Source organism: Thermobia domestica, chromosome 7 (genome assembly GCF_964235325.1).
Source record: "Thermobia domestica chromosome 7, izTheDome1.hap1.1, whole genome shotgun sequence".
Lineage (NCBI taxonomy): Eukaryota > Metazoa > Arthropoda > Insecta > Zygentoma > Lepismatidae > Thermobia > Thermobia domestica.
In genome coordinates this window covers 43,535,737-43,553,556 of record NC_137460.1, presented here as the reverse complement: position 1 = coordinate 43,553,556, position 17,820 = coordinate 43,535,737, and the positions used below count along the sequence as shown (strand labels likewise).

Below are 17,820 nucleotides of genomic sequence, written 5' to 3'. Positions count from 1 at the left end.
ACGTTGAGTCGATTGCAAGAAATTGCATCTGGATATCTTTTTACCGTTTTCACTCTGATGCCTGTCGAGTCGACTTAATAGGTGAAAATGTTTATAGTAACAAAATCAATTTTTCAGGTTTACAAAAAAAAAATGTTCATTTTCTCGAAAACTACACATGAGGATTTGCACTCCAGAATGCCATTTTCGTTAGCCCAGTGACATTTATCGACTAATATGTATCTTACTTTGGATACTTTTTGTTAAGTGTCAATACTATTGTAGAATTTACTTTGCAGTGTAACATCTTTTCTCAGCATAAGGTTATGTAAGAAACTTGGCAGTGGCGGATCTAGAAGATAAAAACGGGGGGGAGCAGCCTGAACTGAAACTGTGATAGGTATATCATGAGTTTACTATATAATTTCAAATATATATATATATATATATGCTAAATATAGCTCATACTATTTATGGCACTCATAAAACTAAGGGGGGGGGATAGACAACCGAGTTATATCCACCACCGAAACTTGGAGCTATAGAGATTAGTGTGAGATCTCAATCACCAGTAGCGTACCCAGGAAATTATTTCGGGGGGTCCAAACTAAATATGAAGGTATTTTATATTAAAATTCCTAAAATTGCCCCTAAAATTAGGCTAAATTTTAAAAAAAGTCGAAATTTCGGGGGAAAGTCCAGACCCCCGTGACCCCCCTGCGTACGTCCCTGTCAATCACATATGCTCTTGGTGTGGAATCGAACCAGGTTTCCCCACAACAAAGGCAACAATGGTAACCAACGTAAAACAACAATGTTAAATGAATTATTTTTCATATGAATAGTATTGTATTTGTATATACATAAAAAATAAGGAAATGGGATATATATATATATATATATATATATATATATATATATATATATATATATATATATATATATATGAATATGTGTATGCCCAGTACGTCTGTCATTCGCTCTTTCAGAGCCGAAAAGATTTACTCTGATTGGCTGCTGCAAGAGTCATCACAAATAATATCAACCAAACCGAACCCTTCCCATTTTCCCCCCTCCATCTCTCTCTCTAAAAAAAAAATCATGTTTACTTGCCCACCATGCAAGCGAGCCAAGGTTTTCAATTACTGTCGTGTATTTACTCAGCACTTCTACTATGTGTATGGTTTCATATCGAATCGTAAAGAGTCTGCTCTCCAGCATTTCAAGTGTGTGTGTGAATGTGTGTGTTTATATATGATATACTGTATGTATATGCTTTTTTTCTCCTTGTCCTTCCATTTTTTTTCGATTATTTATTTTTCTGTGTTCCCTCCTACGAACGAACATTTGGCCAACCTATGAGAGACAGAAGTGTTCCTCTCAAAGAAACAAAAAAAATAAAAAATAAAAAACGAAATGGTAGAAACTAGGAAAAGATTTGAAGAACTAGTCCAAACATCAAATAAATGTGATTTTTTTTTTTTTATGATGATTCTGTTTATCGTGAGCTGTTCTTTGGTTAGTTTCAGCTCTCTTCTTCTTAGTTTCTCCTTCTATCTTCTTTCTTTCTTTTTCTTTTTTTTCTTTCTTTTTTCTTGAGATTTTTATTAACGACCCCATATGACAAGACCAAACATAATACAGGATAACGAGGAAAACCTCGAATATATATTTTTATAGTTGATGAAATTACGTCAAAGTTAGTACAAATATTTGTTTTGTCATACTGACACATAAGAGCTAACAATATATGATATACTGCCCTCAAATATATGTATACAATATATATATATATATATATATATATATATATATATATATATATATATATATATATATATATATATATATATATATATATATATATATATATGTGTGTGTGTGTGTGTGTGTGTGTGTTATTTCTGTGTATATATATATGTGCTCTTCTTTGAGGGAAGGTATTACGTTGGTTTCCATGTATACACGTATGTTTTTCCTTGTTTGTATTTACGTATTTACTATCAGGTCTGTAGTTAGAACACTGAAGTAGGCAGGGCATATTCAGGAGAGGGGGAACAACTTAAATTCACGTTACTTTTATACTATTTTTACCAAATACGATTTTTTTCTTAATGTAACTACATAGAAACAAAAAAAAAAAGTATTTTAAATTTATTGAAGAATTTAACAAAATTTAACTCGATATTAACAGTTTCTGAAAATTGAGAAAATCATTACAAAGTGAAACTACCCAATTCTATCAGAAACTCTATCAGTAGCATTATCAGAAACTGAATGAATCCTATATACTTCGTCTTTTTCACTAGTAAAAATATACAAAAACAATGTTGTGAATTTCAGTCACATACCACAGATAATATCCAGTAGTGTACTACCTTAAACTACATTTGTGTTTTACTTTACAATTATAGATATCTGATCAATTCAGGGGATAAAATAGCGTTGGGTCGACAATCATTGTGCTTCCTAATTAAGGGTTAACAAATTCTGCAATCCTTCTGGCCACCAATTGACAGCTTGATCAATCAGATTCAGTCATTCGGTGTTATAAGCAAAACACACAACAAATATTGTGTTATCGTAATCCTCTTAGCTATGTAGCAATGTGCCATATGCCTTTATGTGAGTAATTTTCTCACTCAACAGTTTTCGGCTAGGTTTAGGCCTTGATATGAAGTATTAATCCTAAATTTTATACAAACTTGTAAGATGATTAACAATATAGTCGCAATTTGTCGCATCTCTCTTGGTTTTGAAATTACTTTCGAAAGTGATCGCAATTGTCATATGTTCTTACCAACATGCCAAGATCATTCAAGAGGGAATGAGCTTCATTAATCTCGAAGAATTTTTTTTATAACGGACAAACCAAAACGTTGTTCTCAGTTTGAACTCTATATGTCTATGTATGTGTGTTTGCGATTAAATCGAGGACTGCTAGTCATATTTCTATACAATTTTCACTAATCGAATAAGCTATTCTGAAGAAAGATTTTTAAGTATAACATATTTTTAAAAATTGAATGATTAATTAATTAATAAAATTGTGAGCCTGACGAAAATGCTTATACCCCAAAATGCGGCATCCAGATATTCAACAAAGTAAGATGGGTTGCATATAGTCACGGGGTCAACTATCTTCCTCAACTGGTTGGGAACTGTTTGTTGCATTAGCGATGTCATGACTGATTAGATGCTAGTTTTGCTCTATATGTTGCGAAAATATAATCCACTTTTTTAGTGATTGGTCGCTGAATGTGAAGAACATCTTGAACATTGAAACTGAAAAAATAAAGCACACTTAAGAGAAAAAGAGCTGATTTTAAAACGCACTAAAAAGGAAATAAATATATTTAAAAAAAAACTGAACAGATTTTCTAAAAGCACTAAAAAACAGTAAACAAAAGCGTTAAAAGCAGAAAATAATAATAATAATAATAATAATAATAATAATAAAGCTTTCGAAAACAGAAAGTAATAATAATAATAATTCCCGAGTTATTTATGGGCTATCAAAGTTAGGATATTGGACTTAGCCGAATATTCGAGAAAAAAAGAACTAAAAAAAATATGAACCTACTTTAAAAGATTCCTGAAAAACGAAAATAATAAAAAGCAGGAAATAATAATAATAAACCGTTTAAAACCGGGAAATAATTTATTACCATTATTATCCATTATCAACATTTAAAATAGTATCAAGCTGAGCATATTAGTGCTTAATATAAAATTACTTCGATTGTAATTTTATGACACATTAGTATATTGGGCTTGGCATGACTTCAATTTTTTTTATAGATAGCAGTATTAAATTATTTCTGCTTTTAAACACTTTATTATTATTATTATTATTATTATTATTATTATTATTATTATTATTATTATTATTATTATTATTATTATTATACTTACTATACTTACTTTATATACTTACTATACTTATTATTATACTATACTTACTTTCCGTATATAGTGTTGACATCTATACTTACTTTCCGTATAAGTGTTGACATCTATACTTACTTTCCGTATAAGTGTTGACATCTATACTTACTTTCCGTATAAGTGTTGACATCTATACTTACTTTTCATATAAGTGTTGATATCTATACTTACTTTCCATATAAGTGTTGACATCTATACTTACTTTCCGTATAAGTGTTGACATCTATACTTACTTTCCATATAAGTGTTGACATCTATACTTACTTTCCATATAAGTGTTGACATCTATACTTACTTTCCGTATAAGTGTTGACATCTATACTTACTTTCCGTATAAGTGTTGACATCTATACTTACTTTCCGTATATAGTGTTGACATCTATACTTACTTTCCGTATATAGTGTTGACATCTATACTTACTTTCCGTATAAGTGTTGACATCTATACTTACTTTTCATATAAGTGTTAACATCTATACTTACTTTCCGTATAAGTGTTGACATCTATACTTACTTTTCATATAAGTGTTGACATCTATACTTACTTTCCGTATAAGTGTTGACATCTATACTTACTTTCCATATAAGAGTTGACATCTATACTTACTTTCCGTATAAGTGTTGACATCTATACTTACTTTTCATATAAGTGTTGACATCTATACTTACTTTCCGTATAAGTGTTGACATCTATACTTACTTTCCGTATAAGTGTTGACATCTATACTTACTTTCCGTATAAGTGTTGACATCTATACTTACTTTCCGTATAAGTGTTGACATCTATACTTACTTTCCGTATAAGTGTTGACATCTATACTTACTTTTCATATAAGTGTTGACATCTATACTTACTTTTCATATAAGTGTTGACATCTATACTTACTTTCCGTATAAGTGTTGACATCTATACTTACTTTCCGTATAAGTGTTGACATCTATACTTACTTTCCGTATAAGTGTTGACATCTATACTTACTTTTCATATAAGTGTTGATATCTATACTTACTTTCCATATAAGTGTTGACATCTATACTTACTTTCCGTATAAGTGTTGACATCTATACTTACTTTCCGTATAAGTGTTGACATCTATACTTACTTTCCGTATAAGTGTTGACATCTATACTTACTTTCCGTATAAGTGTTGACATCTATACTTACTTTCCGTATAAGTGTTGACATCTATACTTACTTTTCATATATAGTGTTGACATCTATACTTACTTTTCATATATAGTGTTGACATCTATACTTACTTTCCGTATATAGTGTTGACATCTATACTTACTTTTCATATATAGTGTTGACATCTATACTTACTTTCCGTATATAGTGTTGACATCTATACTTACTTTTCATATATAGTGTTGACATCTATACTTACTTTCCGTATAAGTGTTGACATCTATACTTACTTTTCATATATAGTGTTGACATCTATACTTACTTTCCGTATAAGTGTTGACATCTATACTTACTTTCCGTATAAGTGTTGACATCTATACTTACTTTCCGTATAAGTGTTGACATCTATACTTACTTTCCGTATAAGTGTTGACATCTATACTTACTTTCCGTATAAGTGTTGACATCTATACTTACTTTCCGTATAAGTGTTGACATCTATACTTACTTTCCATATAAGTGTTGACATCTATACTTACTTTCCGTATAAGTGTTGACATCTATACTTACTTTCCGTATAAGTGTTGACATCTATACTTACTTTCCGTATAAGTGTTGACATCTATACTTACTTTCCGTATAAGTGTTGACATCTATACTTACTTTCCGTATAAGTGTTGACATCTATACTTACTTTCCGTATAAGTGTTGACATCTATACTTACTTTCCGTATAAGTGTTGACATCTATACTTACTTTCCGTATAAGTGTTGACATCTATACTTACTTTTCATATAAGTGTTGACATCTATACTTACTTTCCGTATAAGTGTTGACATCTATACTTACTTTCCGTATAAGTGTTGACATCTATACTTACTTTTCATATAAGTGTTGACATCTATACTTACTTTTCATATAAGTGTTGACATCTATACTTACTTTCCGTATAAGTGTTGACATCTATACTTACTTTCCGTATAAGTGTTGACATCTATACTTACTTTCCGTATAAGTGTTGACATCTATACTTACTTTCCGTATAAGTGTTGACATCTATACTTACTTTCCGTATAAGTGTTGACATCTATACTTACTTTCCGTATAAGTGTTGACATCTATACTTACTTTCCGTATAAGTGTTGACATCTATACTTACTTTCCGTATAAGTGTTGACATCTATACTTACTTTCTGTATAAGTGTTGATATCTATACTTACTTTCCGTATAAGTGTTGACATCTATACTTACTTTCTGTATAAGTGTTGACATCTATACTTACTTTCTGTATAAGTGTTGACATCTATACTTACTTTCCGTATAAGTGTTGACATCTATACTTACTTTCCGTATAAGTGTTGACATCTATACTTACTTTCCGTATAAGTGTTGACATCTATACTTACTTTCCGTATAAGTGTTGACATCTATACTTACTTTCTGTATAAGTGTTGACATCTATACTTACTTTCTATATAAGTGTTGACATCTATACTTACTTTCCGTATGAAAGAAAGAATTACATAGAGGGGGCAAGGATATCACATACAGATGGACGTACAGTCTATGTAACATATGGTTGACGTATGTAATATACGGAAGACTATTAGATGTTAAACACCCTGCAAGTGGGATGATGTAACATCAAAGTGAGAAAAAGGTAGTTCGTGTGAAGAATATGGTAACGTATGCTCTGTACAGATTTCCGTATAGTAGTAAACGTATAAATTCTGTATATTTGTACAATATAACGCTGTCCGAGTTGTGCAGTGTAAAGCACCATTCCATTTGTAACGGCCATTTACCGAATAGCCTTAAACAAACTTCTCACAACGCTACGTCTTTTGACATTTTACCTTTCTTATTCCTACTGAAGATTCTTACATTATTGAAAACTAATAATAATTAAGCTAATTAAAATACTTTACGATATTATCATAAATAAGTACAAGACATGCTATTTCAGTGTGCAACACGGATTTCATGAACTTATCAAGTAAGAGATTAATAATAATAATAATAATAATAATAATAATAATAATAATAATAATAATAATAATAATAATAATAATAATAATAATAATAAGGGCAGTAACTTGTGGGGGCAGGAGGGCAGTTACTCTCCCAGAGGAGCTCCTCGCGGTTATACGGTGGCCCACTTTAAGACAGAAATTCTTACTAAATATACGAAACGAACATGAAATTATAAATGAAGCATCGAGCAGGTTCACTACATTACTTAAATAAAACAGCACACAAAATGTAAATAAAACAAAAATGAGTCGTAGGCCCATTTCAGTAAAAAAAAAAAGTCTAATATTAGGAGGCCTAGAAATAATGTTTATTCACATGACTTTGAGATTTGTCAATATTGTCCCCTTAATTAATTTGTCATGTATGGAACGGGCCCAGGGGCGTAACTAACGCCCCCACAGACCTTGTCGTGAGGGAGGGCCCAGAGGCTCCGGGGGAGGGCATAGAAAGTAAGAGAAAGATTGAAAGAGTGGGCCCAAGAATTAGAAAAGAACTTTTTTTAGGGGGCTTAAATACGCGTATTAATGTCCCCCCCAAAAAATCTAAGTTACGACGCTGATAACAATAATTATAATATGTCAGAATTCAGTGGTGTACGTATCTGAAATCTCAGAAGAGACCAAAAAGAAAAAGAATATATCGCTAATGAATGGGAAGAAAGAAAGGCGTAATATGTGCAGTGTTTTAGAAGGGGAGAACCAGGCAAATAACGTTGGGAACTTCTAATGATACAGTACGCTTGAGATTGATTCTGTTTCGGGGGGGGGGGAATCAAATGAAGGCCAAGAACACATGAAGCAAACCTGATACTCGTTAATTTTATGTTAATTATTAATTAAGTGAAATGGAGTGCATATTTAACAAAAGAAGACAGGAACGGATCTAACCCGGGTCCGGGAGAGCCTAGTTCCCCCCTTCCTTCAGTTTTTTGGCCGGTAAAAATAATTGAAGCTATTATGTATTTAAATATTTTTGAAAATTTGTAGTAAACTCATGATATACCTATCATAGTCTGGGTTCTGGCTGACCACCCCCCACTTTTTACCTTCTAGACCCGCCACTGAAGAAAAATTCTTAAAACCATTGAAAGGGGATTTTTTCTTCTCAAAATCATTACATTGTTTTCAGTATAACAATGTTCTTCACAAGAAACCGTCTCCCCCCTTTATTTTTAACTTTAAAAATATCCTTTTCTCATCCCCTTTTTTACCATTGGAACGAAGAAATAAGAATATATATATATATATATATATATATATATATATATATATATATATATATATATATATATATATATATAATCTATATGCAGATGACAACGACATCTACTTTCTACTTTCAGCACCTTCCGACAGAGGGCGGAAGAAGCGAAAGGAAAATAAGATGGTGTCGAGCCAGTGTGCCTAAATGCAATAACCTCCTGATTCTCATAAATCAACAGATAATACCACTCCATGATAAGGGCTTTTGGAAGGGGAAGGGGGGATGTCAGGAGATGACAAACACTTATTCCATATTCGCAGCATAAAGTAAAGAGGAGAGGGTAGAAATGGTTTGTTTTTTCTGATGAACTCAGCTCGACTCCATGCTTAAAAGCCTCATATACAAACTTATTATGTCTTCTTCCATTTCTACTTCCTTTTTTTTATTTCTTTTCTTGCATCTCCATTAGCGTCCCTTCCTTATTAAGTTCGTTCCCCACACTATTTCTTTATTATTTGCTACTCCTAACGTTCATTGGATGTATTACTTCTGTATGCTGAATCGTTACGAAAAAGGGCTTTCTTTTTTTTTTTAAATAATAATAATAATTGAATGTTTTACCCCGAAATTATTGATGTTTTACATTCAAACACTTAAGGTCACCTTCCATGTACAATCTGCGACAAAAGTTCTTTTCGTTTGATGAAATTAGTTCGGAAAATAAGTGCAGAATGGAAGAACAAATGAGTACAATTTTCAGTAAATTAAAAATAATGTAATTTTCTTTACGTTCCAGCCATACCGCTGTTGTACATTGCAGCCATACCACAGTTATTCCCAGGGGTGAAGCCAGCAGGTTTGTGTAGGAGGGGCCCGTCGTTTTTGAGGGGGGGACAGCTACAATGTACAAAGCCAAAAAAAAAAATGTGTTGCTGCTAGTGTTTTTGAGGCCTGAAAGGAAGGAGGCCTTCTGGAAAACTAAAAACACTATTTTAGCTTCTTCTTCTTCTTCTTCTTCTTCTTCTTCTTATTATTATTATTATTATTATTATTATTATTATTATTAATAATAATAATAATAATAATAATAATAATAATAATAATAATAATAATAATAATAATAATAATAATCTCCATAAATTATATTCAAGATAGTTTTTATTATGCTTAATCAAGAACTACTGCCTGGGACCAAACGCTATACTTTTGTGCATAACTGTAAAGGTAACCAAGAAAGTTCTGTTCCTTTTCGTGGAGATCTGTGTTCAATTGGACCTTACACCGTGAGTTGAATACGAGTGGAGATACGGCGAACGTCAGTTGTTGGTGTGGGTATATCCAACATACTACCTGGTTGAGGCAATTCAGATACACAGTGAACTTACATAAAGACAGAGGGAACATGGGACATCCACAGAGCGTCATAAGAGCATGTATGCTGAACGAGTTCAAATGGAGGTCAAACGCCGCTGTAGCGGGACGGAAGATATACCAGGCTTTTGGTGAGGGTGTCGTGACGACGCGGACAGTGCAGTGATGGTTTAACAAGTTTAAGAACGATGACGAAACACCCGAAAACACCACGTACCAGAAGACCAACACACGTACAAAGAGGAACTGGGACTACAATTCAGTGTGTGGAGAAACCATTCGGCAGCACATCCATCAACTTGGGAAGCACTACAAGTTGGGTCGATGGGTCTCACATGTTTTGACTCCGGGCCAGAAGGCAACGCGGCAGTCGCCTGTGTTTATTTACTGTTTCGGAGCCATTTCTGGACAGGGCGTTGACATGTGATAAAAACACAGGAAGGGTCCTGTGTTTATTTACTGTTTCGTTGAGGGTCCTATACGAAGCTCCACGGCGCCGTTATCATTGGTTAGTATCCCATGAACAGATTTCAAAACAGCCGAAACCAGCACTGTACCAGAAGAAAGTCCTTCTGTGTGTTTGGTGCATCGTGCATCGGGAACTGCTACCAGTTGGTCAGAGTATCAATGCAACTGTGTAGTGTCAGCAGTTGAGCTGTGCTGGAGAAAAACTCAAAACTCTGGAGCCATCACTTCAGAATTGCAAATGAGTCCTCGTTTACGGGACAACGCTGAGTCCCATGTGGCTAGGATGACTCAGGACACCATTCTCCGCCTTGGATGGGAAACAATATTGCAACCACTATATTCCCCGGGTATTGCACCGTCCGATTATCACCTGTTCCATTCTTTGGACAATCACCTTAGAGGACGCCAGTTCAAATCCCTAGTAAAAGTCCAAAATGCAGCCGATACGTTCTTCGTTTCACGGCCCACCAAGTTCTACCGCGATGGATTCCATGGCCTTCCAGAACGTTTTCAGAAGGTCGTCGATGCTGATGGGGACTATTTTTGATCTTCCAGGTTAGGTGACATATTGATGTTCGAAGGTGGTGGGTGAAAAAGCGACAGAATTTTTCTTTCTTACCTTTATATTTAAATTTAAGACCTTGTATACAGAACCTATCTACACAAGATTGATTTTCTTTGAAATTTCACGTAATTTCTTTACGGTTTCCTGACAAAAATACTTATTTATTATTCGTGACTAAAAAAAACAATTATTTTATTACACTGGGTAGAAATAAAAGACAGAGCGAATGAAATCCAAATTGAATAAAAACATTGTTTCTCACCAAACTTTCCATCCTCTATGTCTTTTAAAACACTTCTTAAAGCATATAAAAATATACAGTAGTTACAAATCAGTTTAGTGCCTTTGCTTTATGGCTGTATTTGTAGTACCTTGTTAAAACGTTTGTCTTCAAACTATCAAATATAAATCGCAGTAAATTGTGTAATCTGATGTCACAAAAAACAGTATCCTATTTTTCGATCGGTATAAGGAAGAGATACTATACTATTTTTCGATCGGTATGGAAAAACAATATTTCTCCATACTATTTTACTGTAAATTATTAATTGTCAATAAAATTTGTTACTTTTAAATGAATGAAGCGAGATAATTTTACTATGATGTTTTAAAAGCTGGTCATTTTGGGGGGCCAGGAAACCATTTGGGAGGCCTGGCCCCGACGGCCCCCCCCCCTTGGCTACACCCCTGGTTATTCCCAAAATAAATTTTACCAAACTGAAAGAACGTTTGTCGCTGACGCAAATGAAACTTTAACGGGTGATATTGGGGTCCCGAATTCTCAAATTTACGATGGATAAAAGATGGTCATTTTCCAATTGGGACTAGATACCACGGTAACTCAGCGGTAGATCATTCACCTCTAGTTTGTGGGGTCCGTGGTTCGATCCCAGCTAGCGCCACATGGGTTTGTGATTGACAAATACCACGTGCGTTAATTTTCTCCTGATTCTCACTTTTCCTCCCGCTTTCTTCATTCAACCGTTTCATTTATTCTCATTATCATCGTCTCCTTTTAGTCTACACGGCATAAATATGGGTCGTAAAAGAGAAATATTTCATTTCATTATTCATTTGGGGCTTCTTTGACTCGCGCGGACTCAGGCCAGTGAAGTGGTGGATCTAGTCTGAAGCCACGGGGCCTACCCTCAGTTTTTTGACTGACAAAAATAATTTAAGGTATTATTTATATATTTTTGAAAGTTTATAGTAAACTCATGATATACGTACCATAGTCTGAGTTCTGGCTGCCTCCCCCTCCCCAGTTTTTATCTTCTAGATCCGCCACTGCCAGTGATGATACCAGATTTATCTATTCATCCTTTTCTTCTTCCCAGCTAGGTTTCTTCTCCTTCCTTTAGTACTACTTGTTTCCTTTAATTTTGTTTCTCACTTTTGCCACTGTTTTTCTTCTTGTTTCCTGTTTTCCTTTTCTTTGGCTTCCTGTAATGCTTTTCCTTTGTCATTTTCAATTTTCTAACATAACGTCAGAATATTTTCTTGTCATGTATTGATATGTCTTACATAAGTTCCAGTGTCTTTCTATCTTTCTTATTCTTTTCTTTCAATGTATTTAATTCCTTTGTCGTTTTCTTTGAGTTCTATCCTTCAGTCTATTTTCCCAATTTTATATTCCTTAACTTGAACCTCTTATCGTTTTTCTTCTTGGTCTCAGTCGTTATTTTTTTTTTTCTCTTTGCCCAATTACAATCCATATGAGCTCACTTGCACTATTTATTTATTTATTTATTTATTTATTGGTATCTGCTCCTATTGAATTTTATAACATGTTTTGCTTATTCTTAGTTCTTTTGGCTTTGTCTCTTCTTCCAGACAATCTGAGTCTTCTTCATTACCTTTCTCTTTATGCCACTATATTCATCCAATTTCTTTCTTTTCTTTTCCTAATTTCATCCCATATAGCTACATCTTGTTTCCCAAGCATAAATTCCGCAAACATCCATTCTTATCTCTTTACTAAAACCATAAGTACCCATCCATACTTTATTTCTACTAAAATCGAAAGTATCCAATCACCCGCCCCCTTATCTCTTTACTAAAACCGGAAATATGCATCCATCCTTATCTCTCTACTAAAACCGGAAGTATCCATTCATTCTTATCTCTCTACTAAAACCAGAAGTTTCTATTCATACTTATCTCTTTATTAAAACCGAAAGTATCCATTTACCTTTATCTCTCTACTAAAACCAGAAGTATCCATTTCTCCTTATCTTTCTACTAAAACCGGAACTATCAATTCTCCCTATCTCTCTACTAAAAGCAGAAGTATCAATCTACCCTTATTTCTTTACTAAAACTAAAAGTATCTATCCACCTTATCTCTTTACTAAAACCGGAAGTATCCATACACCGTTATCTCTCTACTAAAACCAGAAGTATCCGTTCATCCTTATCTCTCTACTAAAACCAGAAGTTTCTATTCATACTTATCTCTTTATTAAAACCGAAAGTATCCATTTACCTTTATCTCTCTACTAAAACCAGAAGTATCCATTCCTCCTTATCTTTCTCCTAAAACCGGAACTATCAATCCATCCTTATCTCTCTATTAAAACCGAAAGTATCCATACACTCTTATCTCTTTACTAAAACCGGAAGAATTCATCCATCATTATCTCTCTATTGAAACCGAAAGAATCCATCTACCCTTATTTTTTGTACTAAAACCGGCAGTATCTATTTACCCTTATCTCTCAACTAAAACCGGAAGTGTGGAAATTAACTGCAGCTTCTGGTTTCAATGTGTTTTGATCTGCATAGAGCGAATATGGTAAAAGATAGCGAGAAGCGATTTTTTGGAATTGGTTCAGCGTCTCACGAATAGGTTCCATTAATTTTCATAGAGGAAAAACGATAGCGAGAAAAGGCTAACGGATGGCTTCAACATCATGAATAAGTTCTATCTCTGACCTTATCTCTCTATTTCAATCGGAAGTTACAGTTTAAGTTATTTCAACCGGAACACTTCCGGTTTCCGTGTTAAATTCTCACAACTTAAAAATATACCGTAGGCTACTTTAATAACACGAAACGAAACTTCATGGTATTTCCTCTTTCCTTCTTATTTGGTTACACCAGACTCAAGCATTTTAAATTTCGTTTGAAGAAAATGCCCTACGTTCTTCCTATAGTGACCGCGATGACCCGTGAAGCTTGGGCTCTATACGAATCATGAAACTGCTTTCCCTCACGTGTAATGCATCGGCAGAATTCGGTACGATTCGTGGAGCTGCATTCCGAGTGCAAACCTGAGAGAAAGTGAAACAGCTCCAACAACCACAGACAAGAATGTACAGACCGCAAACTCCGCGAAAAAACTGAAAATAAGTCGAACCGTAGCGCCTCTAACATACGACTACGGAACTAACCAGTTGATCTCTCGTCAGCAGCGTAGAAATTCCGAAAATATCTGTGTCTAGAAGCACATGGTGGCTGAAAGCGTGTTATGCTTTTCCGTTTGTTTTGTGTTCGAGCGCTAGTCTGTATAAATTATTTGAACACAACGTTCGATAAGGATGTACGAGAAAGTCAACAAAGCAATCCAGGCACAATACAAGAAGATGCTTTTATAAAATAAAAGACACAAAAATGATAGTTATTTAATACTGGTAATTCATAATCTGATCTTCTTGCACTGTGCCTCACGCTGACATGCGAAACTGATTGCAAGAATGCACTGGTTACAAGGACAATCCATGACGTCACGTTCGAAAACCGATTGGCAGCAACAACCTACTTTGTTGAAACATCGTTCTCCACCAAACGCTGATTGGCTCTTTCGCCGTGAATACGACACAAATTAATTTGAATAGCAAAAGTATAGAACAACGAAAACAACAATAAAAACAAAATAAAACTTAGCGGCGATCCTACAACATTGCACCCTTGGGAGTTATTCTCGGTATAGCGCCAGAGATGATACAGACAAAAATTCCTTGGTGCGGGTTGACGACTGGGACACACCCTCAAGTTCTATTGGGTGCTGAAATTGATAGATAGATCTAGATCAAGCTTCACAACTTCTCGCGATCACTATAGAAGCGAGGCAAATCTGAAGAAGGGAATGTTACGGTCCCGAAACGTTTAAGGAATTTCTAGATTTGATTTATTATTTGTATATTTAAAGCTTGAATTAGACGGAAGATTGATTGCCATATTCCAATGTTATTTCCGCACTATTTAATAATTTATTTAATCAAAGAAGGCACAAAAGGGTATGAGGACAAAAAAAAAGTGGGAAACGAGCTCGAGAACAGAAGAAACATGTTCTATTCAGTCACAGAAAAGAAAGTTTTAAAAAATCACACAAAGCCATTAGAAAACTAATGCATGATATAATGTCATCTATTATTTTTTCTCAACCAGAACAAGGATGGGGTGTTTTTTTTTTTTTTTTGGTCTTTCAATGCAAATTCTTTTTTCGTTACAGGGACAGTTATTAATATGGATGTCAACGAACAATCTGGCAACGTTGTGCGCAGAAGTTAAAACAAGAATTCTAGAGGCTGACTGCCTGAAGCAAGCAAAGAAAGAAAAAAGAAAAAATGGGATGGGACAAAATTAATGAAGAAAAAAACTGGTAGGTAGTGATCTTTCCTGTTTTTTTTCTTTTTAATTCTAAAAGTTACTCCTTTCCTCCTGCCACCCACACAAAAAATATACCTCCCACATTTTTTTTTCAAAGAAGGAGAGCGCTAAATAAGAATATACGATGGAACTGATATTAAAGGATGACGAATGGCTTGTTTCAATGGTGAAAGGTACGGTGTGTATGGTGGAGACAAAAGACTAGAGTCAACAGAGTTTAACTAATGTCCTACAAGAGAGTGGCGGGGTGGGGCGGAGCAAAAGCGAAGATAATTTAATACAGTATCTTCCTCCTATATAACATAAGCTAAGCTATCTTCATCTTTTCTCTCTTTCTCTCTCTCTCTCTCTCTGTAAAAAAGAGAAAAAACTCTGTTTAATAAAAAAATAACATAACATAAAGGAACAGAAATTCTGGAGGTACTGTTTATTTCTTTTTTTCTTTTTTTGTAAATTTATTTAGGAGTATAATTATACGTTAATATACAGAGTGTAAATATTTTATTCTAATCTTCCCCTACTCTGCCCGCATCACCATCGCCATTAGAAAAAGATAATGATGATTTCTGTAATGCACAAGTGAGGTAAATGCTAATTAAAATTTACATTTGTTACTTTTTAGTTTACTTTTATAGCCAAAATATATCAATGTCTCCTTTTCTTCTTCTATTTTGTTCTTACAGAGAGAGAGACAGGAATATATATATTGTATGGCTACTCATTACAGCCTATGGTCAACGTTGAAAGATATTGCTTTCTCCTGAGATATGATATTATTTTTAAAAAATGGAAAAGAAGAAGTCATAAATTATCTGTCTTGTAAAAGTAAACCTTAATTCTTCAATGGCTTGCATTCCGACCTTTGGAAAGAAATATTCCTGTTTAATTCAGTGGCGAAGATCTCTAGAAGCTTCAATAGTTACAGAGAGGGCGCCACAAGCCAAAGGTAGTTCTGATAGGGCACTTTGAATGACTGTGCCATTTTTTCAAGCCCATTCATTCATTTGTAGTAAAAATATTTTGTTTTCGTTTTCCTTACGAAATAAATTGCACTTTTAAAGATTCTGATTTTACAAATTTCTTCTTCTGACAGGGATATTAAACTAGATTTCTAGAAAATATCAGTCAAATCAAACCATTAAATTAGATTTCTAGAATAAATCAGCAAAATCAAATTCTTAAACTAGATTTCTGGAAGAAATCAGCAAAATCAAACCATTAAACTTGATTTCTAGAGGAAATCAGCAAATTCAAACCATTAAACTAGATTTCTAGAAGAAATCCGGAGAATCAAAAACTTAAACTAGATTTCTAGAATAAATCAGCAAAATCAAATCCTTAAACCAGATTTCTAGAAGAAATCAGCAAATTCAAACCGTTAAACTAAATTTCTAAAAGAAATCAGCAAAATTAAACTATTGAATTAGATTTCTAGAAGAAATCAGCAAATTCAAAGCATTAAACTAAATTTCTAAAAGAAATCAGCAAAATTAAACTATTGAATCAGATTTCTAGAAGAAATCAGCAAATTCAAACCATTAAACTAAATTTCTAAAAGAAATCAGCAAAGTTAAACTATTGAATTAGATTATCTAGAAGAAATCAGCAAATTCAAAGCATTAAACTAGATTTCTAAAAGAAATCAACAAAATTAAACTATTGAATGAGATTTCTAGAAGAAATCAGAAAATTCAAACCATTTATATTCCACATTATTTCAAAAATTTAATTTACAATTTTGATCTCCCTTCAGTAGCGAGGCTATATTAGATGTTGATCTACACCTTAACGTGAAAGCCGAACCACACATGAGCCCTTACCGGAAATCAAACCCAGGTTTCTCACCCCAAAGATATGATACATGCACTAACCACTTAGCCGCAAGAGTGCTCAATCATTTAATAATAATAATAATAATGTCCCATATAAATGAATCGGCTAAAACAAAAGATAGTGCATGTATTCAAAGCTGTTAAAGTTTTCTTTCGATTAGAAAAGGAAAAATATAAGAAAAAAATATTATTATTGAAATATTCCTTAACAACACCGATACCGACAGTTAAGTATGCCCAATAATAGGGAACGGTAGGCTAACCAACAGCCAATGTTGGCCCTACATTGTAATTGGCTGCTTTGCCGTTCATTTTCCATTATGGCTAACCCTCTCACAATAGAATTAAAGTTGTTACTGATAGTGAGGGGTTGAAACTGTTGGGCAAATGATGGCAAATTGTCGATTGGACAACAACGTTGGGACAACTTTTGTTATTGCAATTATGAATGCCCAACTGAAAGATGAAATGAAATCTTTCAGTTTAATGTCACACAATTACGCCCTTTAGGCTAAAGAAGATGATTATTAATGGAAATGGATGATGAAGGAAGAATTAGTGGAATGAGAAAGAGGAGGAAACGGGGATACCTCGAGAAAAACATACGGACATGATGTTGTTCATCACAAACTTACTTGGTCAGGGATCGAACCAGGACTAAGCGCTCTATCACTGAGCT

At 33.8% G+C, this 17,820-nt stretch overlaps 1 protein-coding gene across 2 annotated transcripts in view; it reads left to right on the top strand.

Annotated features, from left to right (window-relative positions):
- Window positions 1-17,820, top strand: part of LOC145688861 (uncharacterized) — a 402,147-nt gene that overhangs the window by 248,754 nt on the left and 135,573 nt on the right. For both annotated transcript variants that reach the window (XM_081763029.1, XM_081763030.1), the window contains exon 2: window positions 15,152-15,301. Coding sequence is in view for 1 of the 2 variants with exons in the window: in XM_081763030.1 (XP_081619156.1) it covers window positions 15,267-15,301 (35 nt within the window). In the remaining variant the exon portion in view is untranslated. The remainder of the gene's footprint in view (window positions 1-15,151; window positions 15,302-17,820) is intronic.